We start from the raw sequence: 22,906 nt of genomic DNA on the forward strand, positions 1-22,906 counted from the left end.
CAACAACGTGGGCTGAAACAGAACTACCCCACTGAAGACAGTTCTGCAAAACTGTGGCAGGTTCTCACCAAGTCTGGAGTTTGCACTTGCAAACTGAAGAGCAGGCACCAAGTGAGAGAGAGAGAGAGAGAGAGAGAGAGAGAGAGAGAGAGAGAGAGAGAGAGAGAGAAGCTTGATGTCCCTTGTAGGTTCCTAGCCTAGATTATTAGACCATTTGTTTTATTTTTATTTTTTTGCACAGCTACTATTTTTTTAATTGTATGTTTTAATTGTATGTATAATTTAATTTTATGGAACGTTGCTGATTGTTTTGTTTACCTTAGCCACCTTGGGCTCCCTGTAAATAAGGAGGGAAAGGAGGATACATGGGGGGGGGGGTGAATGAATGAATGAATGAATGATTTCCACTGTGGAACCAGCACACATTTATCCACCCCTCCAGCATAAAGCAGTATGCATGTTATCCCCACAACAGCACAATTATGGTATTCCAAGTTCTCAGTTTGATAGCAGATAACAAGAAGCCCAACCAACAGTAATCATTTTAAACAGATGCCTTAAATTTTAAACAGATGGTTCCAACTGTCCCTTTCTTGCTAAACAAAGACTTCAAAATGACAATAAGGTTAGCAAGAAGCAACAGCCGATCATTTGTTTTGAACAATCAGCAGTTAATTCCTCTGTGGCCACAAATGGTTATCATTATGATTTACTCCTAATAAGGATTAGCACATATAAGCAGCTCAACTCTCCTTGCATAACACATTATCAGTGGGTGATATTTATGGACCTTTGAGCAAGCTTGGTTCAGCTCCTGCGCTAAGCAAACTCTGAGTAAAGTGGTGCTGGTAATCTCTGACTTCACAAAAAACAAACAGAACCAAGATCATTCAGACCTAGAGAATGAACCCAGAAGTCCTGCTGTTACCAGTGACTCTCCCCCCTCCCAATTAGGGAGCCTGTCTATGACAGGCAGAAAATCAACAGGTAAAATCCTTTCTGCATCTCAAAAGCTTCACTTAATGCTGCAACCCTGCGCACACGTTGCTGGGATTAAGCCCTCTGAACACAATGGGACTTACTTCTGAGTAGACATGCCTAGACCTGTGCCACTATCTAAATTCTGCCTCTCAAGGGGGAGATAAGGCACATAGAACTCCGGCTGAAAAGGAATATGAGCAAATACTATAAATTTGCAGAGGCTGAGGCTCACAGACCCTTTCCTCCAAGCCAGTAAAACTCTAATCTTATCCAGCAGCCTGCTCCCCTAGGAAGTCCCACTCAGTTCTATGGGATTTACTTCTGAGTAAGTATGCAGTGGAATGAATGAGCTTCCAGAGCTCTCAAAACTTCAAGAAGTAATCTAGAGCAATGTTCTTCAACCTTGGGGTTAGGACCCCAAAGGGATCACAAAGCCTCAGTCAGTTGTAGGGTCACGGCAACTTATAGGAATGAAAAAGTTGAAGACCACTGGACTAGAACACCACAAGGTAAAGAGGGAGGCATCTAGTGTTCCCCTTCAGCTACCAGGAGATGGTGACCCAGTCTTGCTTGGATTCTTAGCAATTGTGCTAAAATAGCTTTCGCTAGTGCCAGCTTCATGGTAACTTTTTCAGCTCCCTCTAATAAGAATTTTTGGTTAGCAATAAGGGTAGAGGTGAGCAAATAAGGTCCCTGGAGGGGGCAGGATCAGTGTTCCCCCATCTCATACCTGTATGTTTGTTGGGGTTGTGGCACGAAAAAGGTTGAAGACCACTGATCTGAAGGTACACCACCCTCTTACCAGGGTGACCAGATGGCCTTTTTTGTTTTTAGCCTCCTGTCCTGGAAAAGAACTTCAGTGTCCTCCTTTTCCCTGTAAGTGACACTTGCAGGCAGCACATAGCCTTCTTGTAATTAATAAATTGATGATTTCTACCCAGATCCCTCACCCCTGTATGGAAAAAGTCATGACCTTGAGCCTTAATCCCAAGCAGGATTGCCTTCTGCGTCTACCCTTAAAGGCGCTCTGCACATGACCAGAGACACTCTTTCTCAAAGCCAATCCCTAACCCTTGCAAACCAAGATTGTGCAAGCGCGCCCCCTGGTGGGCCTTTGGTTCCAATGTAACTCTTGCACTCAGGGCGCTGCTGCCCATCCAATGACACGGGCCAGCGCAAAGGCTCGCGCCCCTCCTTCCGGGCCCGGCTTCGCTCTGCGGGCAAAGCAAAAGCAAAGTGAGGGCGGAAGTGGCGTCGTCGGGGGCAGGCGTGGGCGAGCGGGTGCTGGAGTGAGGGCGGAAGTGGCGTCAATGGCTGCGGTGGAGGGGGGAGACGAGGAAGAGCAGCAGGCTTTGGTGCTTTGGGCGTGCGGAGCGCTGGAGGGACGGGAGGATGGTGCTGATCAAGGAGTTGTGAGTACCTGGGCGGGGGTGGCTGGTGGTGCCTGGGAGAGCCAGTGGGTGGCAAGGGTTAACTCAGAGCTGGGGAGGGGGCTTTCCTAAAAGGGGTGGGTGGGAGGCAGATGGAGAGTCCCTCTTGCATATGGCTGCCCCCTTGCTTCCCTCCTCCCCCCCCCCAGCTGCTGGATTGTGCTGCTTTTCTATAGCCCCAGGAAGGTGCTCGGTGCTGCACATGTTTGCACCTCTGCTGCCATGTTGCATTGAGTCTGGGGGTGGCGCTTTCCTTTTGCAAGCAAGGGCAGCCTTTTCCTGGTGGGATTCTGCTCCTGCTGGAAAGGCTTCATGGCCCATCTGGCTTCCATCCTGCCAGAAGCTCCCTCTGTGCGCTCCTCCACCCAGCTCTGGCATCCAGCTGGCTGACCCTGGATCTGCTCTCCTGGCGGAAGGCGAGCTGTCTGCTTTTAGGAACCTGGTCTTTCTCATCCTGATTCTCCCCCCCCCCATTCAAATCAAATCAAAGGGTGGAGGAGAGATCAATCTCTTGATCAGGTTGCCAGTTTCTTTGCCCCCCAGGGCTGCAAAACCTTTCCACGCTTTACTTGGAGTTAAATTATGTTGTGTCCTTCCAGGTGAGACTTCCTAATGACTCCACACTTGAATGTGAGTGGTGTGAGATGTGCCCAGCCATGGTTTGGCATAACTACTTTTCAGGAAGTTGGCAGCAACAGATTTCTCTCTTTCTCTGTCTCTTTCTCAGGAAGTGGTTTGGGACATCTGGGATGGGGATGGGGAGGAAGCGATTAGCGGTGTGTGGGAGCAGCCTCCCATCTGACTTCATTGGGGTCTTGCAATTCTGCATCAAAGGACACTATCTACTCAGGCTGTAGCCCTGTGTGCACTTATATTGGAGTAAGTCCTGGTGAAATCAGGGGAGCTAATTTTTGCCTAAGCATTGCTTTGCCCATGCAAAATAGGCTTATAATGATATCTGTTTTATCTATACATTGCATTCCTAGCCTGCCTTTCTTACAAGGAGCTCAGAGAGGCATATGTGCCTCTCCTCTCCTCCCCTGTTTTCTCACAACAACTCTGTGAGGTAGGTTAGGTTGAGAGACAGCAACTGGACAGGTGGGCTTTGTTACTGCTTGGGGATTTTAACTCATGCTTTTTGGATTCAGCTATCTAACCCAGTGTTTCCCAAACATTTTAGCACCAGGACCCACTTTCAAAAACAACTCTGTTGGGACCCTCCTAGCCTTACAAGACTTAAAAAAAAAAGTTTCACTTTGCCAGACACTCAAGCCTCTGTTTTTATTCATTTTGCTATGGTGGGGAAGGGGGGAGAACACCACCTTCTGGAGCATTTGTTGAGCTCTGTGTTCTTTGGATTAGGACAGGGATGCCCAAACCCCAGCCCTGGGGCCACTTGTGGCCCTCAAGGACTCCCAGTCTGGCCCGTGGGGAGCCCCCAGTATCCAATGAGCCTCTGACCCTCCAGAGACTTGCTGGAGCCCGCGCTGGCCCGACGCAACTACTCAACATGACGGCCAACTGTTCTACCTCTTGTGTGAGCTGTGGGACAAGGGCTCCCTCCACTGTTTTCTGTTTCACATCTGTGATGCAGCAGCAGCAGCAACAAAGGAAAGGCTGGCCTTTTGTGCAAGGCCTTTTATAGGCCTTGAGCCTATAAAATTCATTCATATAAGCCTTCATTCATTCATATAAGTTCCATCTCTAATATATTCATTTATGTAAATTTATTCAAATTTGAAATGTAAATTAATTCTTTCTTTTTTTTTTTCCTGGTCCAATGTCAGAGAGATGATGTGGCCCTCCTGCCAAAAAGTTTGGACACCCCTGGATTAGGCCCTTTCTAGTGGCCTTGTGTTCCCTTATTCCCCTGGTCAAATGCACATGTGCATTTCAGTTTCACTTTCCATAGGCCCAATACATTTTTCCTTGTCCACTTGGAGAGGGGGTCTTCCTTATTGAATGTTTTTTGAGGCCTGCATTCATTGGATCAGGACCATTCTGGTGGTATTGGGTTTCTCTTGGCCTGCCCTTCAAAGTGGGCTGAGGCATGGTTGCCTTCTCATGAGAAAACATGCATGTGCAGCTCAGTTTCACGTTCCATAGGGCTCAATAGATTTTACTTGGTCAGCTATCAGCTTGTCAGTTTCAATTTCAGGACTCGCCAGCAGTTAGGCTGCATGGTTTGGGAAACACTGCTGTAACCACTACGCAACACTGCAGGAGTGGCCCAAGATCTTCTGGTGCCTGGGGAAGCATGCCAAATGCTGGGCTCCTGGCCCTTAGCTGGTGGTGTGCCAGCCTTTGCTTCGCCCGTTCCTAACATTAGAAAAGGAAAAGAGGGATGGAGCAACTGGAGAAGTGCGGAGGAGAGGGGACTGCTGAGTTAGAGCACTCCTTTTTTCTCTCCACCCTTCCTTTCCTAGGGAGGTGGAGGTGAGTGGGCAAGCGGAGGTAGGTATTTCCCCACACGGGCTCTCAGATGCTTGTATACAGAGAAGTAGCATGGCTGAGCTACACCGGCAGGTGTAGGGCTGCTCATGTACTTCATTTGCTCTATAGGGGAGCCTGCCATGGTGTTTCAATCAGCAAATAAAGAACATCTTTATATTTTGGGTGTTTGGGTAGAGGCAGTCTAATAGTGCAGCTTTGTTTGCGTTTGAGATCCGCCCTCCCATCCGTCATGAAGCTGCCTAGATGACCATGAATGCATCATCATCATCTTTCAGCATTACCTACTTCACAGGGCTGTTGTGCAGAGAACAACCTGTTGTGCAGGTTGTGCACCCTACAGGTAGAACACAGCTGCGATACAAGGACATCTGCAAGAGGGATCTGAAGGCCTTAGGAGTGGACCTCAACAAGTGGGAAACCCTGGCCTCTGAGCGGCCCGCTTGGAGGCAGGCTGTGCAGCGTGGCCTTTCCCAGTTTGAAGAGACACTTTGTCAACAGTCTGAGGCAAAGAGGCAAAGAAGGAAGGCCCATAGCCAGGGAGACAGACCAGGGACAGACTGCACTTGCTCCCGGTGTGGAAGGGATTGTCACTCCCGGATTGGCCTTTTCAGCCACACTAGACGCTGTTCCAGAACCACCTTTCAGAGCGCGATACCAGAGTCTTTTGAGACTGAAGGTTGCCAACACACATGTGCAGAGAAAGATTGGGGAGAAAGTATTTTGTTTGCCACCCTGAGATCCTTGGCAGAATTGCAGGATAAACATTTAACATAAGAGAGCCTGGAAGGTGTAGAGGTTTGAGTATAGTCACCCTTAGACCAAATCCAGGTTCAGTTCCCTGCTCAGTCATGAAGCTTCCTGGGTGACCTTGGACCAGTCACTATCACTTGGCCTCAACCTACCTCACAGAATTGTTGTGAGGACAAAAGGAGGGGAGGAGCCATGTACTCCACCCTGAGCTCCTTGGTGGAAGAGTGGTGCAACAATGTGAGAAATAAATTTAATAATCAGCAGGGGGGCAGAGTCTTTCAGTTTGTGCTCCCTCAAACAACTCCTCCTTTACTGCCCCCTAATATCTCTGCCTTTTATTTGACATCCTTTCAATATCTTCTCAAAATTCACCATATCTCTGTGGAGTCTTGCCACAGCCTCTAATCCCTATAATCAGCTGTTTTGTTGTTATAGGCAGTGCCATCCATGCACCTGCTGAATGGTGCCATGCCCCAAGGGGCTTGCAGTTTAGAAGGGGACACAAGGGGACAACAAAGGGAGCAGGAGTATGTAGGAGAAGAATGTGCCATTGTTTCAATTGCATGTACTTACAATTGCATGTAAATGTAAATTTTGCACGTTAGAACAAACAGTATGGGGATCTAAAGGGTTGGGCCAAAAGGTTTTTGGAAGCAGTGGGTTTAAGAATGAATTGCTAAGCTGAAGTCTTCATCACTGAAATAACCATATGTTGTTTTCCTACAACTCTCTCCTTCCTTTGTTGCCTCCCTCTGTCAAATTTTAGACCGTAAGCTCCTCGAGGCAGTAACTTTGCTCTCTTATTCAGTAAAGAGCCATACAAAGTGATAGTACTTGTGTAAATAAACAACTGTAGCAACACATTTTCTATTTGGTTGCCTGGAGGCTGTTTTTGCTCACCACAGTCGAACAGGCAATGGCTATTTACAAGCTTGGCACATGCTGTCTAGGGATGAGCTTATTTCTCTATAAAAGGGACACTTGTTTAATCCGTTAAAACACAACAGTCCTGTACTTTTGAAAGTAAAGAAGCTGTATCAGCTGTATCCTAAAATGAGGCTGTTTTATCCAGTAGATATGGTAGCACCTCTTATTTGGGGTCTGATATATGATGTATTAGTAAATTTGATAGTGCCTTAACCCTCCTGGGAGAGATACAATTTAGACAGCAAAAACCCCCCCCCCCCAAAACCCATTTGGATTGTATCGTTTTCAGATATCTGTCTTGCTGAATCAGCAATAAATCTAATCTGAGTCTGGCGTCTCCAATTCTGGTAAACACAAAAGAATCTTGTTAGTTCCGATAATATATGCTAGTGCTTTAGAGGCCCTGTTGGTCGAACTGTACACTAAGGCATCCGTATTTTGTGTGCATGCTTTTTATCTCTCTAGTGGGGTAGGAGGGCTTTAACATTAAAGGATCCCCCATCTTACTCTTTTTTTTTTTTTCCTCTTCTCTCTCTGTCTCCCCTGCAGCCGGGTAGTGTTGCCTTGCTCTGTGGAGGAGGTAAGTTTCATTTACAGGCACTGCTATTATGGGGGAGTTCGTAGTCTTGCTTGCCCCTTGTCAAAGGATTGTGGGTAACAATGGCTTGGCATTAGTCGTCATCACAAGGTTGTGGCTGGAACCACTTGAATGAGAGAAAAATTCTGCAACCCACCCCTTTTCTCTCCTCCCATCTCTGGCTGGTGTTGAATGGGCAGTATTTACCCTTCTGTCTTGTTCCCCCTTCCCCCAGTATCAAGTCGGGCAATTATTCTCTGTGGCCGAAGCCAGCAAGAACAACACTGGTGGGGGTGAAGGAATTGAGGTGCTCACCAATGAACCATATGAGCGTGAAGGGGAGAGAGGACAGTACACCCACAAGATCTATCACCTCCAGAGGTAAGGACCGCCCTGGGAGTGGGTGTCAGATGGCTCAGACCTGTTATGATGATGTCTTTACTGTTCCTCTTCTTTGCAGCAAAGTTCCAGGATTCATTAAGATGTTTGCTCCTGAGGGGTCACTAGTCGTCCATGAGAGAGCCTGGAATGCCTATCCCTATTGTCGAACAGGTGAGCCCTGCAGAGAGGGAAGGGCACCTGATATTGGGACACTGAGGTTCTCCAGCAGAGGGATTGGTTGAGGGGGTCACCTCAGGCAGCAGTTGACACTCCCATCCGTCACTCCTCCTCCGCTCTAGATTCAAAAAATGATGCTAGGAGAATGGAGCAGAAGAGAAAGTGTGGAGGAGAGAAGAGTGGTGGGCAACAAGGACGTCTCTAGCCCACCACTCCTCCACGTTTCCCCTTTAGCTCCATTCTCTCTTCCTTTATTTAATCCAGACATCAGGAGGAGGAGGAGTAACAGTGGCTGGTGCACCATTGGGTAAGGGGGGGGAGATGTCATGAGTGCATTGTTTTTCAGGCATCAATAGATCTTGGGCCAACTCTAAGGGAAAATGGAGCGGTGATTTTTCAAATTTTCCTTCCTTAAGGAACCTTTTGCAAACAGATGTGTTTGTCAAGGAACCACCGCACTTCTGCCACAGAACCCCAACTATGTTGCAGAGGATTCTGGGAAGTAGGGCAAACCTCCAGTTTATGTGAGGGGCTAGCTTGGCCTGCTCAACCTCCTTGTTGCCAGCTGAGAGTGAACACACCCTTGCACAAACAGGGAGGCACCTGGTTGGAGTGGGCAAACAGCCTTTGTTGGCCGCCACTGATTTTCTTATTGAGGAACCCCAAGTTTCTCAGATCATAGTCTGAAACCACTAATAATGTCAGAAGGGATGGAATAGAGAAAGTCTCCGTTCTTGGGGATGAAAGAGATGTCTGGCTTGTTATTTATAGTATAATAAATTGCAGTTTTTACATGGATGCATTCTACCCTTTTAGATATTGGGTAGTTTGTTGGCTTAGAACAGTACTGGGTGTCTTGTAGCTACATGAGTGGGATCTGATAGCCCTTGTTCTGGTCAGGGAACATTTTCTATTCCACTATACTGCATTAATTCATTTTCTCTCTTTCTCTTACTCGGTCTCATCTCATCTGCTACAGTTATTACGGTGAGTGACTTGCAGACTGGGTAGTTGTGGGTGGGAAGTTAGGTGGTGTTTTCTAATTATTCACACTACCCTACACTTCATGGGCACCTCTCTGACTTCATGGGCACATCTGTCTCCCCTTCTATCTCCACTAAGCTGGGGCAGTGCCCACCATGTGAAGTCCCACAGGAATTTCCCAGACCATTCTGCATATTGTGTTGGTACAAGTTGTGTGCTGCCTTCAGAACTCAGAGTCCCTAGCAAGCGATTTTGTTGAAAGGGTTCCTGGGTAATCATGTGTTCTTCTATCTGAACAGAATGAATATATGAAGGATGATTTCTTCATCAAAATTGAAACGTGGCACAAACCAGATCTAGGTGACCAAGATAATGTAAGTGAGAGGGTGTGGGTACGCTTACATATACACAAACACACCACTCAAATCTTTCCTCAGAAATAAAAAGGCATTTGATTAATCAGTAATACCACCTCAGCAAGAACAGCTTCACAGCAGAGGTGTTAAATAGCTCATGTAATCACATGTGCATCACATGTGATGCTTCACATGTGTTGCATCACATGTGATGGAAGCATAAAGCACCTGTTGCTCAGTTTCATAAGAACATAAGAACATAAGAACAGCCCCACTGGATCAGGCCATAGGCCCATCTAGTCCAGCTTCCTGTATCTCACAGGGGCCCACCAAATGCCCCAGGGAGCACACCAGATAACAAGAGACTTCATCCTGGTGCCCTCCCCTACATCTGGCATTCTGACTTAACCCATTTCTAAAATCAGGAGGTTGCGCATACACATCATGGCTTGTACCCCATAATGGATTTTTCCTCCAGAAACTTGTCCAATCCGCTTTTAAAGGCGTCTAGGCTAGACGCCAGCACCACATCCTGTGGCAAGGAGTTCCACAGACCACAGGTTTTAAGGTTTCTTAAAACCTTTGAATTTTGTAAACTTTAAAAAAAAAATTGTATGGCAGAAAAACGAAGCAAAATTAAGCCTATTGTGCCATCATGAAATCAATTGCTGTTTTGTAACATGTTTGTTATGTATGTATAAAATTTAAAAGGTTTTAAGTTAAAGACCTAAGTCTTTTTAATATAAAAAAATCAAAATCTTTCTATCTGTCTTTCTGTCTGTCACATAAGGAATCTTAATTTCCTGTCTTACCTCCACAGGTTCACAGGCTTGATGCTGAGACCTGGAAAGATGTTGAAGTGGTTCATATAGACATTGCCGACCGGACACATGTGTCAGATGATGTAAGAGGCCACTTCGTGTCTTGCACCACTGGCAAATGGGGCCCTGCTTTTCGTGTCAGAGAGTTAGCTCTTTCCCAACTGCTTTCCTACCTGATGTACAGACAAGATTTTCATGAGCCCGCCTTCCTTTTCTTTTCTGGGACTTCTCTGTCCCATCTTCTATTATGTCTATGATCTCTTTTTCAGGATTACAAGCCAGATGAAGACCCAGCTCTCTTCAAATCACTGAAGACAAGCAGAGGCCCACTTGGTCCTGATTGGAAGGTATGTCTGCCCAACAGAAAGTGAGAACTGGCCTTGGTGTGAACTCTACCCAGCTGTGTATCTCCCGGGTCTTTAGGATTATCTGATGCCTGCAAAGAAAGGATTTGGTATTAGTAGTGTGACCCTTAACCTAGCTTCTACTGGGGAGATATTATGCTGAATTGGACTGTGTGTGTGCATTACAAAACAGCCAGTGTTGTCCCGTGACCACAGCGCTGGAGGCATGGGTTTGAGTCTTACCTCTGCACAGGTGGGTACCCACTCATTGAGTGGCCTTTGTCAAGTCTTTGCTCTGCCTCAGTGACTTCAAAGAAAGTGGTGCTAGGGGGGAGGCTGAAGAGTGCAGTGTGAGCCTGGACTCCGGGGTTTTCAGAAGAGACAGGACACTAGAAGCAAGAGGGGTGGTGGGCACTGCATGTGCAATGCCCTCTGTCTATATGAGACATGTTTGCCAAATCTTGTTTTTTAACCTCTTGGCTTCTCTTAGGATTCTGTAGATGTTTCACCTGAGAGGAACCTCTGCATCTTTTGGAATTTCAGTCTCTAGGCTTAACCCTCACAAGAACATACAGACTGCAGTTCTAGATCACATTAATGGTCCACCCGGTGCCGCAGGTTGTGTCCTGCAGTATTCAACCAGAATCCTCCATTCAAGCTGCAAGCAGGGCATAAAGAACATAGCCTTTCCCTGCTGCAGCTGCCTCCTAGCAGCTGGCAGTTCTGAACCCGGGTGTGTGTGTGTGGTCTGTTGAGCTCATAACCACTGATAGACCCCTCCAGCATGAATCAGTTTCATCCCTGTTTAACCTTCACTGTGTGTTTGTTTTAAAGGGTAATTTCTTATCCCAGGAATATTTTTTTTTAATGGAAACTCAAAAGGCAGTTGCACTTTTTTTCTTTTGAAGACATTGTCATCAGCCACATGAGATCCCCAAAGGAAAATGAATTGCCATTTCCTTTCTATGAGCAAACAAGCATCAGGGGTACAATATTATCCCACAAATGAACAGGATTTCTAATTGGAGTCACTTTCTCCCTGAGCTAAGGGCCCAATCCTATCCAACTTTCCAATGGTGATGCAGCCCCAAGGTAAGAGAACAAATGTTCCCTTACCTTGAGAAGGGCCTGCATGACTCCCCCCCTCTCCCACTGGCTGCATCAGTGCTGGAATGTTGGATAGGATTGGACCCTAAGTTTCATTTTTTTTTTTACACCTGTTGATTTTTGTTTTCCCACCCCAGCCATACCATTTCTGTGTGTTAGGGAAGTACTCCTAAATGGCCTCTAGTTGTTCCCCTTTTAAACAGTGTGAATAGACAGTCAAAAGACAGTCCTTCTGAGTAGAAGGAGGTTAGCTTTGATTTTTAGACTTCTCTTACCTTAGACAATACTAAATTCTGTACACACCAGGGAGTAAACCCCACTGAAATAAATAGACCTTGTTCAGTAGACATGTGTAGGATTACAGCACGCCTGTTGTATACAAAGGTGCAGGGCAAGACACAATTACATGTGGAAGTTTGTGTGTGTTTCTCTTTACAGAACACATGGTGGCGTACATTGTGTATTCTGACTGGATGATTCTGCTGTATAATTTTTTTTCTTGGGTTCATCTGTAAACACTGCAAAATCTATCTGGTGTAACTAGTTATCCCCAAAACAAAAAAGTCATTTTTTTCCTGTTTCCAAATGAGGATTAAAGCCGTCTGAGCTACTGGCCTTCACCATATCTTGTGGAAGCAAATGCCATAAACTAAATATGTGTGATGTGATGATGCATTTTCTCTTGAGTCTCCTGAATCTGCTACCCATTAATTTTATTGGAGTCCCAGAACGATGAATGCAGGAGAAAAGTGGCTATCATTTTGCTACCTTTATCATGGTCCTCCCCTGCCCCACCTTAGTTATATTTCCCCCCCCCCTCCAAATTAAAAAATCTCCCTCCTTTTTCCCCTTTCCATCAGCGGGAGCTAGCCAATAACGAGGATTGCCCCCACATGTGTGCCTATAAGCTTGTGACGGTGAAGTTCCGCTGGTGGGGCCTCCAGGGTCGCGTGGAAAAATTTATCCAGAAGGTGAGGTGCAACTGAAGGTCACTGATTCTGGTGTGAAAAGTCATGTTTGTTGGCGCAATCTTGAGACATAGGCTGGGTAGTTTTCTTCCTTTTGAGGGCCTGTGGCCTAACCCTAAAAGGCCTAGCTTGTTCTGGGGGATACTGTGGCACAAGCCTTAGTGCGTTCCCTCCGGGAGAGTGCTGCTTGGATGTCCTGTTTCAGGGCCTCCCTTGCTTTCAGGTCTTAACGTCTTCAACTCTTCTCCTTCTACAGCAAGAAAGACGCCTCTTTACCAACTTCCATAGGCAGCTGTTTTGCTGGTTGGATAAGTGGGTGGATTTAAGCATGGCAGACATCCGGCGGATGGAAGAGGAGACACAGAGGGAGCTGGACGAGGTACACTGGGGATAGAAGAGCAGGTTGCACGTTGTAGGGTTGCTGCTTTTCTCGTGTGGCAAGCCTCCCATATCTTCATCAAGGAGGGTGTTTCTCATTGGTGGCATTGCACTGAATGCCTTCTCCCATTCAAGGTCAAGGTTCAGTCCCTTGGCATCTTCAGGGAGGGCTTGGAAATCCCTGACTGAGACCCTGCAGAGCTGCTACCACTCACTGTAGCCAGTGCTGAGCTACATACCCTTCTGTGGATCTGGCTCACTAGAAGGTAGCTTCCTATGCCATCATCTGACTGTTTGTTCCATTAAAATGCTGGTTTGGCTTGCTGAAAAACCATATGTATGTACTTCTCCCTAATGGACAAGGCCTAGTGGAAGAGAGCAGGCTTGATACTGTGAGCGGGTCTGGCTTGAAAAGTATCCAGCAGCTGAAGGATGTCGTCTTGTTGCAGATGCGCCAGAAGGGCACTGTGAGAGGGATGACTGCCAGCGATGAGTGAGTGTCCCCTGCTGCCTGGGCCCAAGAAGTGACAAGGTAGACAAGTCTGAGGAATGAGGAGGGTGGTGTGTCTGTGGGTGGGATCTTGAGGGCATGGAAAATATTTCTGGCAGTGGATGTATGAAATGAATTTGGAGTAGGAAGGTGTCCTCTTGGATCAGATGGAAGGTTTGGCATCCTGTTTCCCATGGTGGCCAACCAGGTGTCTCTGAGATGCCCAGAAATGGGACATCTAGGCCAGTGGTTCCCATACTTTTTAGATACCCTACAGCTGAGGTTCCCAAGCTCTCAGGGAGAGGATGGGAACCCATAAGTCAGTGGTTCTCAAACTGGGGTGTCATGATGCCCCAGCCTGAGAGTCTTGAACTTTGCCCTCTTAAGAGGAGGGGGGAAGGCAGCGATGCAATTCCCAGGATTGCATCGCTAACGGGGATGTAGGGGCTGGCATGTACTTACCAGTCCCTGCAGCAGCCTCTCGGGGGTGCAGGGAGCCCTGTGCGACCCTTCACATGGCTCCCGTGGAGCGATTGCGCCCCACTTCCAGCTTGCACCCTCTCTCCAGTATTAGGAGAGAGGGAACAAAAGTTCATGTTCTTTGAAAATCACATGTGGATGTTTCACAATGTCATTGAGATTTCTGCTGATATTTATCTGAAAATGTAACCAAGATTGTTTCATCCCAATGCAAAGACTCTTTTCTGACTAATCTCCTCTTCTCTTTTTACCTAGGTGCAGTACCCTTTCTGACCCAAGACTGGACCTATTATTGTGGGACTCTGCGCTATCTCTCTCTCTCTCTTTCTCTCCCTCTCCCCCACCCACCACCTTGGGAGGGGAAGGTGGGAGTTCCCATCTCTTTCCGTCCTACTGGTCTGAAAACATTTGAAAACCGCCCCTGCTTCTGCCAGCATGGGGGAATCCCACGGAACTGCTGTCTACCTTTTTACTGGTTAATGGATTAATAGGTGCCCCAGACACACCACTAGTGGGGGTATGAAAGGAGGACCTTTTGTGGGTGGGTAGGGGGTGTCTCTCTTCTTTTTACCCTGCAGGGGCAGGGGTGCATGACGATTAACATTATATTAATATCCTTTGGCATCATGTTTTGGTCAGGTTGGGAGGGTGGGGTCTTTCCACAGGCAGGGAAAAGTAAGATCTGGAGTGTCTAAATGGCTTGGTGGTGAAGGGGATGGCAGAACAAGTTCACATTTCAATCTTAGGAGTATGGTTTTGCTTTCACTGTGGAGGGTTGGAGTTCACCATTTAAGGCATGTGTGGAAAACATTTGCTCTGTTTCCAAACCTACACTCCTTTTCCAAGATAGGTGGGAAAAGTGGCAAGGGTAGCAAGTTGGGGGAGGGGTTCTTGTCGCCCCATACAGGCATAAATGTATTATGAACAGCAAAGCAATTGTCCCTTTGGCCAGGGGTGGGGTGGTGGTGGTATAAACCCTCTGATGTCTTGAAGTTTTTTCTGCCCTTAAGGCCACTAAATCAATGCTCCTAAGGTTTAAAACTCTACTAGTACTACTTCCTCCCCCTTTCTACCCCTCTTCCCCTGCTCCAGTATCCTAATTCTAGGGGGAGGAAGGGAGGTAGTTTCTTTTTCTCCCCATGTGGGAGAGGCATTCTGAAAGCATTTCAGCCGCCTTTGGAGACTTCAGTGAGGAGGCAGGGAAGATTTTAAGGCCTGGTGGTGCATTCCTAAGGATCTGAACAGTATTTTTTTTAAAAAAAGGGAAAAAAAAACACTGACATCTCTTTTTTAAAAAAAAAAAGTAAAACAATAAATAAACTTGAAGTTGAGCTCTTGTCTCATTTCCTGCTGGGGAGGGATGATCATTGGCAGGGAGTTAAGTGTTGGCAAATCTGAATTCTTTTTGTCCTTCACCATCACCTGTAGAAGATTTGGCACCTCTGAGAGAAGAGGGTATACTTTTTATTCAGATGGAGTTTATGGTGCCAGAGGATTGGAGGATAGCAAATGTCATACCAATCTTTAAAAAGGGAAAGAGGGGGGACCCGGGAAACTATAGGCCAGTCAGCCTAACATCTATACTGGGTAAGATGGTGGAATGCCTCATCAAAGATAGAATCTCAAAATGCATAGACAAACAGGCCTTGCTGAGGGAGAATCAGCATGGCTTCTGTGAGGGTAAGTCTTGCCTCACAAACCTTTTAAAATTCTTTGAAAAGGTCAACAGGCATATGGATGCGGGAGAACCTGTGGACATTATATATCTGGACTTTCAGAAGGCGTTCGACACAGTCCCTCACCAAAGGCTACTGAAAAAACACAGTCAGGGAATTAGAGGGCAGGTCCTCTCCTGGATTGAGACTTGGTTGAAGACCAGGAAACAGAGAGTGGTGTCAATGGGCAATTTTCACAATGGAGAGAGGTGAAAAGCAGTGTGCCCCAAGGATCTGTCCTGGGACCAGTGCTTTTCAACCTCTTCATAAATGACCTGGAGACGGGGGGTGAGCAGTGAGGTGGCAAAGTTTGCAGACAACACCAAACTTTTCCAAGTGGTGAAGACCAGATGTGAGTGTGAGGAGCTCCAGAAGGATCTCTCCAAACTGGCAGAATTGGCAGCAAAATGGCAGATGCGTTTCAATGTCAGTAAGCGTAAAGTCATGCACATTGGGGCAAAAAATCAAAACTTCACATATAGGCTGATGGGTTCTGAGCTGTCTGTGACAGATCAGGAGAGAGATCTTGGGGTGGTGGTGGACAGGTCGATGAAAGTGTCGACCCAATGTGCAGCGGCAGTAAAGAAGGCCAATTCTATGCTTGGGATCATTAGAAAAGGTATTGAGAACAAAATGGCTAGTATTATAATGCCGTTGTACAAATCAATGGTAAGGCCACACCTGGAGTATTGTGTCCAGTTCTGGTTGCCACATCTCAAAAGGACATAGTGGAAATGGAAAAGGTGCAAAAGAGAGCGACTAGGATGATTACTGGGCTGGGGAACCTTCCTTATGAGGAAAGGCTACGGTGTTTTGGCCTCTTCGGCCTAGAAAAGAGATGCCTGAGGGGGCACGTGATTGAGACATACAAAATTATACATGGGAAGGATAAAGTGGATAGAGGATGCTCTCTACACTCACATAACACCAGAACCAGGGGACATCCACTAAAATTTGAGTGTTGGGAGGGTTAGGACAGACAGAAGAAAATATTACTTTACTTAGCATGTGGTCAGTCTGTGGAACTCCTTGCTGCAGGCTGTGGTGGACATCTGGCCTGGATGCCTTTAAAAGGGAATTGGACAAGTTTCTGGAGGAAAAATCCATTACGGGTTACAAGCCATGATGTGCATGCGCAACCTCCTGATTTTAGAAATGGGTTATGTCAGAATGCCAGATGCAAGGGAGGGCACAAGGATGAGGTCTCTTGTTATCTGGTGTGCTCCCTGGGGCATTTGGTGGGCCGCTGTGAGATACAGGAAGCTGGACTAGATGGGCCTATGGCCTGATCCAGTGGGGCTGTTCTTATGTTCTTATTTTACACCAGTGGCCTTCATAATCTCCTTTTTTCTGTTGTATGTCTGAAACTCCCCTTATGTTCAGTCTTGAATTCCTAGTAAGTCTTAGAGTAATCCATTCCTGATCTGCATGCTCAGACAAGCTAGTGGGAGCTCAATAAATTAAATAATTGTAGGCTCCTATGAGGATAGGAAATGCATGCCTGCACAGAGGCTGTCTGCTCTGTGTGATTTGCTTGACTGGCTCTGCTGGAGGGTGCTTGTTCTGGATCTCAAGCGGTGTGAGTAAGGTCCCAATTCTGTCCAACTTTTCAGCACCAGTGCAGCTGCAATGCAGCCCTGAGGAAAGGGAACAAATGTTCCTGTACCTTGAGGAGGCCTCTGTGACTGCCTCCCCACCCAGGATGCAGTGCATGTCACACTGGCATGGCTGCACTGGCACTAGAAAATTGGTTAAGATTGGGCCATAAGGCATATTTATGGGCCTGAGTGCCAGTGCTAGCCCAGGAGGAGGAGGTGTGCCAGGTGGAGGGAGTGGGGCAGGATGGAGGCTTCACCAGATCCTGAGCCTTCATGTTGGGCTGTCCACCTAACACAGAAGCTCTAGATTCTACACCAACCTGTGGGTCGCTGTCGAATTGAGTAGCCCCATTGTGAGGCTACTCGCTTTACCCTGGGGAAGGGGATGAAAGTCCCCTTCTCCTGAGAGGGCGCCGTCTGTCTGGGGCACACTGGATGCAGTGGCAACCATCTTTGATGTCACTGCAGTCCCGCGCGCTGGGCAGCTCAGGATTGAGATGTACATCATTGCACCCCACATAATGCATTGAGCTGGCGTCAAAGAAGGCTGTCCATTCCATTTCTGCATGAGTTGCTGTTCTTGGCAGTCGGTGCCCCCAAATAGAATTCTTGTTTTTTCTGCATGTAAAAAGTAAGGCTTTGGGGGCATAAGAATGAAATGTGTCTAATTTTGATTCTGAAAAAGTATCTCGGTTATCAGAAAATGGGAGGAACTCTGCTTCCGAGGAAGACTTCATTTTCATAGGGTGGGGTTATTTTCTTTCCTTAGTTGCTAACTGCCCCAAGCTCTCAGCCTTGAGTGACTGAGTTAGGATTTGAACACAGCCCTCCCTAATTCCAGTTTCAGTATTTTGACCCCTGCGTGAGCTTCTATCTGTACCATGGCAGTTGTACTCATAACTAGGAGGGGCCAGAAAAATGGGTCTTGCCTCTGCCTCTCCCAATGCACACTGATGGGCAGAGCAGGGACTGGAAAAGACTTCCACAGAAGCCTCTGGGGAGAGAGTGCCAACTGGAGAAGGCAGCACTAGGCTAGAGGGCTACAGAACCATCTCCAGACCAGCTGGCGCTGTGGTATTGTCCCAAATGCTATCCTCCTCCCACCTTACTGGATGGCATGCCAGCCTTTGCTCCTACTCCCTGGATTGGAAGGAGAAAAGAAAATGTAGAGGAATGTGATGCCTGGAGCAAGACACTCTAGACCAGGGGTGCCCAAACCCCGGCCCGGGGGCCACTTGCAGCCCTCAGGCACTCCCAATCAGGCCTGCAGGGAGCACCCAGTCTCCAATGAGCCTCTGGCCCTCCGGAGACTTGCTGGAGCCCATGCTGGCCCGATGCAACTGCTCTCAGTGTGAGAGTGACTGTTAAACCTCTCACGTGAGCTGTGGGATGAGGGCTCCCTCCACTACTTGCTGTTTCACGTCTGTGATGCAGCAGTGGCAGCGAAGGAAAGGCCAGCCTTGCTTTGTGCAAGGCCTTTTGGAGGCCTTGAGCTACTGCAAGACCTTCATTCATTCATATAAGTTCTATCTCTAATATATTCATTTATGTAAGTTTATTCAAATTTTAAATGTAAATTAATTCCTTTTCTTTCCTGGCCCCCGACACAGTGTCGGAGAGATGATGTGGTCCTCCTGCCAAAATGTTTGGACACCCCTGCTCTAGACTACTGCTCTCCTCCACACTTCCTCTGCTGCTCTGTCTGCTTCCTTTTCAGGGAGTAGGAGGAGTAGCAGAAGCAAGTGGGCAGGTGGAGGTGGGTGTTCTCTATCAATCTGGTGTGTGAGACAACCATCTTAGTTGGTCTTGTAGATAGGCCAGCCTTGCTTGTGTACTTAACAGCTTCGGTTCTGAAGGCAAATGGAACAGGCCTTAAATGATGAATGGGGCACTAAAACAGGCACCTGTGGAAAAGGCAGTCCTTCCAATGTCACAGTGCCAGATGGATGTGTAGAGCTTTCAAGGTAAAATGAGCATCCTGAATGGATCCTAAAAACATATTGGCAACTGATGTGGATGGAAGAAAATGTGATTTTATGCGCTCTGTGTAGTAGGGAGCCCTAGTTTGATGCCTGGCTGATGGATTTGAACCCATTAATGTTTCTGAGCAGTTTTTTTAAAAGACACAGCATATTCCAGTAGCTTCAATCCATGATTCATCATGCCTCTTCAGGAACACACTTAGCTTGTTCTAGCATCCTGTCTGTGGCTGTAGGAATCTGTTGCCCACAGTACTCGGCAACTCCCACCAAAAGCATTTTCTCACATCTCTAAGACGTGCTCTAACCCCTAGGTATCACTCCCCTCTTGCCAGGTGGCAAAGCTGTGCAGCAATCCATTTCCCCCATCTTTATTTGGGTACTTAACCCATGAACCCAGGCTTACATGATGAATTGCCTGCCAAGCCAAATGTGGCCTCACCATCCTCACAGAGAGGGATGCCTGCGGGGCTTGATAACCCTCCTGGTGTTGCTGCCTGCTTCAGATGGAGATAGCAGAGGAGGAGAGTTGTGGAGCGCTTGACAGAGGGCATGTGGCTGGGGTGCTGTGTTTGGCATGGTGGGCAGCCAGTTGTGCAATCTTATATTGATCCAGCGAATCCCCAGAGCTAGCAGGGAGAACCCAGGAGCCCTGATTCCCACTCGAGCTTCAGTTGATGGTAAACTCTGGCGGGAGGCCAAGGACTTGTTATTCCCCTGCTCAGAAACAGCAGCTGCTCTAGGAAATAGGTTTGGCTGTTGCAACTGTCTTTCACTTTCTGTTCCTCTTGTAGGAAAGAAATACAAAGGCAACCCAATGGAAAGAGAACCCCGGTGTATAGCCTTCCACCTCATCCTCTTCCCCAGCGACAGTTGTATCTTAGTAAGAGAGTCACATCTCTGCCTTGGTTAAGAGATACCTAGGGGAGGTCAGGACCTGCGATATATGCAAAACTAGAGGCAACTACAGTATTGAAAGGTGAGGGGGGTACATACACTGCCCCTTCTTTAGCAAGGGCAAGTGACTCCCAGTGGAATAAAGAGCACTGGGTAAGGAGCTGAGCCTACTCTCGCAACTCAGCTGCCTCTGCCTCCCTCGGTTTCTGCCTGGAGTTTCCCATGGGCATTTAGTTTTAAAATCCCCTCAATTTCCCCCCCCCATCTAATCTCTTGCTTTCATGATTGCTCCCCACTGAATCTGGCACCACCCACTTTTTAGGTCAGAGTATCACAGTCCTATTGAACATAAAGCAATTTTCTTATCTGTTTAATTATTTTGTTTTTAGTGTTCTTTTTGTTTCCATTCATGTCTCATCTAGCTCAGTGCTTCCCAAGCTTTTAAAAAATGACAATCTATCATGTCCCACTAGACAAAAAAGGGATCTAGAAAGAATATTTTGATTATTTAATAATCAAATAATGGCTAGAGACCTTACATATAGTATGTGTGTGTAGACATTTGCTAGACTGTCCTTAGAAATGGAGTTCAAGGACTGCTCTTCCAAACTTTTTCAGTCATTCCAGGTACTCAGAAGGTTGAAATGGAGAGACAAATGTTAAGGACTTCCTGAACTGGAGAGCAAGAGTTAAGGACATCCAGGCCAGACAAAAGGCTGAATCTGAATTCACCATGATCCATGGCACGCCAATTACACAGGCCAACACACATTTTGCTTCCTTAAACGTTACACCAATTCCTGGGTATATTTGGGGTGCCGATTCCAAAAATGGCATCCGTTTTGCCCTATCACGTCTAGTTTTGGAGATATAGTATAGCCTCTTTAGTGAATGGTTCAAGCAGCTTCCTCATGAGGAAGCCTACACCATGCCTTCCTCATGAAGAAGCTGCTTGAACCACTCACTAATGAGGCTATACTGTATCTCCAAAACTAGACGTGATAGGGCAAAACGGATGCCATTATTGGAATCGGCACCCCAAATTCATATCAAACCTCCCTAAAGTTTGGGAAAAGCTTTTCTGACCCTCAATTTTGTAGGCCTGTGTTACTAGAGAAAATCAGAAAATGTGTCATTTGAATTTGGGGGTATGAATATTACGTCATACCACAAGTTAGCATTCCAGCTAACAAAATTCTTCTGGAAACTGGGCAAGAATGCTTGCAAAGTTTTTTTTTTATGTTTCTAAAACTTTTCACGACCCACTCGTGCCCCACTGGTTTTTCTTAACCTGCAGTTTGGGAAACGCTGAAATAGCTCTTACTGTCAAAAGCACATTATCTCATCTGCCAGCTTCAGAGTCCCCTCCCTTGAATAAAGCCTCAGGACTATATCAATTGCCAGAAGATTGCAGATTGAGGGAGCTAACCCCTAAGACTTGCTGCAGCACCTCCCCCTCATGCTGGTGTCACATTGCTGAAGACCCTAAGCTTACCAGTGGTGAATAATAGACAATACCTAGCCTAGAGGAGTATCCCATAGAAGCCCTGTGATGGTGCTCACTGCCATTTGTAAACACAATAGTGATGCAAGTTTCTTGGCCATCTTGCACTACTACTACTGGCCATCTTGCACTACTTCCCCAGCTACTGGGGAAGGTTTAGGGGCAGGTCAATCAGATGGACCCTCTGATAGGAGTGGGCCCTCGACTGTGTCCTACGCAACTGACCCATGTTGCTTTCTTAACCCTGGCTCCCTTCTGGTGTGAAGTGCTGGTGTGAACCTGGACTGTGTCATCAGCAGCTAGAGGAGACTTCCTGTCCCTCAACAACACATCCCTAATTGTACCGCACATGGGAAACTGCCTTATACTGAATCAGGCCACCGTCTATTCCAGCTGGTAACATTTTTCAGGGTCACCGGCCAAGATCATTGCCATAGCCTACTGGTGGATCTATGTAACTGAAAGTGTTAATGAATTGAACATGGAACCACCACCATGCAAAGCAGTGTTCTTCCACTGAGCAAGCCCCCATCTTGGAATACTAGCAACCAACCAAGTCGTATATGCATATAGTATTTTGATATATAGTTAAAATGTGTACATCGTTTAAAGATAAATATTCAATTTGCTGAATGCCATTTTTTAAAAATGCTTGCCTGAATAGTTACATTTGCACCTGGCAGTGAAAAGCATACAATTGATTGACAGAGCAATCATGCACGATTACTTACAAGTAAACCACAGTGTGCCCAATGGAGTTTATTCCCTGGTGTGTTTTGGATTGCAGCCAAAGCACATTGTTCCCCTCTCCAGTGTGTGTGTGTGTGTGTGTGGGTATTCTAGAGCCACACTCTGAAGCAGGGGTCAGCAACCTTTTTGGCAAAGGGACTGGATGTTCAGCAATGATGTGATGATGTCATTGCTGAACTTCCAGGTTGCCAAGCTCCTGGAAGGGGCTACACAGAGCTAGGCTTGGGAGGTGAGGCCACAGTGGCACAGGAACTTGGCAAGCTTTGCCTTCCAAGCTGAACTCCGTACAGGCCAAATGATCATGAGAGGTGGGCTGGATCCAGCCCACAAGTTATCAGTTGCCAGTGTTTGAGTTCTGACAGGTCTAATTGAGAAATGAAGGAATGCAGCATAAAGTCCCCTTAGATGCCATCAGAGGATATTTACTTCCTTATTTTTAAAATATGATACTGCACCCTTCTCCTTATGGATCCAGGGTAGCTTATACAAAAATTAAAAATAGATGACATTTTATAAAAAAAAAAAGGATCACCAGCAGTGAGAAATTCCAAGAAAAAGAAAAAAAAAGAATACTGGAAACAAGTTCTCAACTGCCTGAGAAAACCAGTAGCATGGAAGCGTGCCCCAACTCACAGGCAGGGAATCCCAGAGGGTGGGGCCACCACAGAGAATGCCATCTTCTGAGTCACTGCCAACCACACTCGAGAAAGTGCTGGAAACCACAAGAGAGCCCCCTTGGAAGATCTTGCCAAATGGGCAGAATAGGGACAGACATGGGGGCAGGAGATGCTCCCTAAAGCTGTAACTAGGTATGACACAGGAGATCCATGTTCAGCACCTCTGGCATTTTTTTTAAAG

At 46.8% G+C, this 22,906-nt stretch overlaps 1 protein-coding gene across 1 annotated transcript; it reads left to right on the top strand.

Moving 5' to 3' along the window:
- Positions 1-2,294: 2,294 nt before the first annotated feature.
- On the top strand, positions 2,295-14,936 carry LOC136651186 (phosphatidylinositol transfer protein beta isoform-like). The gene is made up of 12 exons (XM_066627377.1): positions 2,295-2,393; positions 7,092-7,122; positions 7,355-7,500; positions 7,580-7,671; positions 8,657-8,664; positions 8,961-9,035; positions 9,838-9,921; positions 10,108-10,185; positions 12,150-12,260; positions 12,514-12,636; positions 13,085-13,167; positions 13,861-14,936. The coding sequence occupies exons 1-11, from the start codon at positions 2,374-2,376 to the stop codon at positions 13,130-13,132; spliced, it is 816 nt and encodes a 271-aa protein (XP_066483474.1). The 5' UTR covers positions 2,295-2,373; the 3' UTR covers positions 13,133-13,167; positions 13,861-14,936.
- The last annotated feature ends 7,970 nt before the right edge of the window (positions 14,937-22,906 follow it).

This window comes from Tiliqua scincoides, chromosome 5 (genome assembly GCF_035046505.1).
Source record: "Tiliqua scincoides isolate rTilSci1 chromosome 5, rTilSci1.hap2, whole genome shotgun sequence".
In the NCBI taxonomy this organism is placed as follows: domain Eukaryota; kingdom Metazoa; phylum Chordata; class Lepidosauria; order Squamata; family Scincidae; genus Tiliqua; species Tiliqua scincoides.

Excerpts from the sequence above, each read along its gene's own strand:
- LOC136651186 (XM_066627377.1), top strand. The coding sequence starts at position 2,374 with ATGGTGCTGATCAAGGAGTT. Across the intron at positions 12,261-12,513 it reads TGGAAAAATTTATCCAGAAG|CAAGAAAGACGCCTCTTTAC; the intron begins GTGAGGTGCAAC and ends CTCCTTCTACAG. Across the intron at positions 12,637-13,084 it reads CACAGAGGGAGCTGGACGAG|ATGCGCCAGAAGGGCACTGT; the intron begins GTACACTGGGGA and ends GTCTTGTTGCAG.